The sequence below is a fragment of the Penaeus chinensis genome, chromosome 34, assembly GCF_019202785.1.
Source record: "Penaeus chinensis breed Huanghai No. 1 chromosome 34, ASM1920278v2, whole genome shotgun sequence".
Classification (NCBI taxonomy): Eukaryota; Metazoa; Arthropoda; class Malacostraca; order Decapoda; family Penaeidae; genus Penaeus; species Penaeus chinensis.
The window spans coordinates 17,636,898-17,638,778 of record NC_061852.1 but is presented as its reverse complement, the minus strand read 5'-3'; the positions used below and the strand labels follow the sequence as shown (position 1 = coordinate 17,638,778).

The window sequence follows — 1,881 nt, the reverse complement described above, 5'->3', positions numbered from 1 at the left end:
TTTTTCTTTTCTTTTTTTTTTTTTTTTCTCTTTTTTTTTTTTTTTTTTTTTCTTTTTTTTTTTTCTTTTTTTTCCCTTTTTCCCTTTTCCTTTTCCTTCCCTTTTCTTCCCTCCCCTTTTTTTCCTCTTTCTTTTTTCTTTTCTCTTCCTTTTCCCCCCTTTCCTTTTTTTTCTCTTTTTCTTTTTTTTTTTTTTCTTCTCCCCTCCCTTCCCCCTTCCTTCCCTTCTCTTCTCTCTCCCTTCTTTTTTTCTTTTCCCCCCCTTTCTTTCCCTCTCTCTCTCTTCTCTCTTCCCCTCTTTTTTTTCTCTCCCCTTTTCCTTTTCTTCTTCTCTTCTTCTTCTCTCTTTTCTTCTTCTTCTCTTCTTCTTCCTCTCTCTTTCTCTTCTCTCTCTCTCTCTTCCCCCCCCCCCCCCCTTTTACATTATTTCCTATTTTGTACAAATCGCCCTTTTTGCATCAGTTTCGTTATAAATCCTCTCTCACATGTCCACTAACCCATCCCCTCCCGCCAGGAGATCGAGGCCGACAAGCAGAACGCCGATAAATTCAGCTCGACGGTGACGATGGAGGAGGTGAACCTACGTGAAAGGCCCCCGATCCGGCCCGGGGGGGGGAGCGGCAGCGGGACCCGGCCGACCCGCCCCCGCCACGCCCCGCCGACGTCATGCCCGCGCGGCAGAGGCCCTCGGAGGTGAGGGGCGGGCGCTGGGGGAGGGGGGGGGGCGCTGCGGTGGGAGGGGCTGAGATATGTCATTATTTGTGGTTTCTGTTGTGCTTTGATGTTCTGTTTTTTGTTGTTGTTTTGATTTGTGGATGCAGGTCTCATGTGATTTGATTTTGGCTTACTGCATGTGTGTTGATATTTGTTTATTTTGTTTGTTTTTTTAATTTTGTGAAATCTCTTTTAATTTTTAGAGCGATGGTCCTCCACCAGATCCATCATACCGTTTCTTGTCTGACCCCGATAGGGACGGATCCGAACAGACAAGAGAAAACAGAAAGGAGCACCGAGGAAGAGGGGGGAGGGGGAGGGGCAAGTGGGGCGGGCGAGGCGGCCCCGAGGAGGGGGAGGACGGCAGCCGGCCGGAAGCCGCCTTCGGAGAGGGCGAGTCCCCGGAGAACGGCGCGGGGGCGCACGGGGGCAGGGGGTCCTTCAGGGGCAGGGGAGGAAGGGGGCGCGGGGGCGGCCTCGAGGACTTCAACGGAGACAGGGGCTTCGGGAGGGGCAGGGGCAGGGGGAGGGGTAGGGGGGGCAGAGGGGGCGACAGACCCAGACATGAATTCGAGGCTTTCAATGCGGAAAATGGGACGGACGGCATGCCCGGCGGCGGGGATGGAGGAGGAGGAGGAGGAGGAGGAGGAGGAGGAGGAGGAGGAGGAGGAGGAGGAGGAGGAGGAGGAGGAGGAGGAGGAGGAGGAGGACCCAGGGGAAGATTCGCCTCGAGGGACATCCGGTACTTCCCCGACGACGAGGCCGACGCGGGGGCGACGAGAGGCGGCTACGGGCGAGGCCGCGGCGGCTCCGGGCCGAGGCACTCCCACGAGGAGGGCGAGGACGGCGGCAGAGATCGCCCGCGGGGCAGGGGCAGGGGGGGCTTCGAGCACCGAGGCAGAGGGAGAGGCAGGGTGAGTGGAAGCCTTTCTTAAGATGCGCTGATGGCGTGTTTGTCTTAGAACTAAAATGAAGATGTCCTTTTCTTTGACCATTTGTCTAGGTGATTCTTGCCGTTCCCCCGAACGTGCTCTGCTACTGCCTAACACAGTATTCTAAGATTGTATCAGAACCAGTTCATGATCGAAGCTCTTCCCTATCAGCGAGTGGACTGATAGCGAAATGAGCATAAAGCCGCTCAGCAGTGCCGTGGCAGCAGTGCGGCGAT

The 1,881-nt window shown here is 55.2% G+C and overlaps 1 protein-coding gene across 3 annotated transcripts in view; it reads left to right on the top strand.

Annotated features, from left to right (window-relative positions):
• Nucleotides 1-605: 605 nt before the first annotated feature.
• LOC125043557 (filaggrin-2-like) overlaps nt 606-1,881 on the top strand; it is an 18,129-nt gene continuing 16,853 nt past the window's right edge. For all 3 annotated transcript variants that reach the window (XM_047639751.1, XM_047639752.1, XM_047639750.1), the window contains exons 1-2: nt 606-692; nt 917-1,627. In XM_047639751.1, the coding sequence (XP_047495707.1) occupies nt 666-692; nt 917-1,627 (738 nt within the window). In that variant the 5' untranslated portion in view covers nt 606-665. The remainder of the gene's footprint in view (nt 693-916; nt 1,628-1,881) is intronic.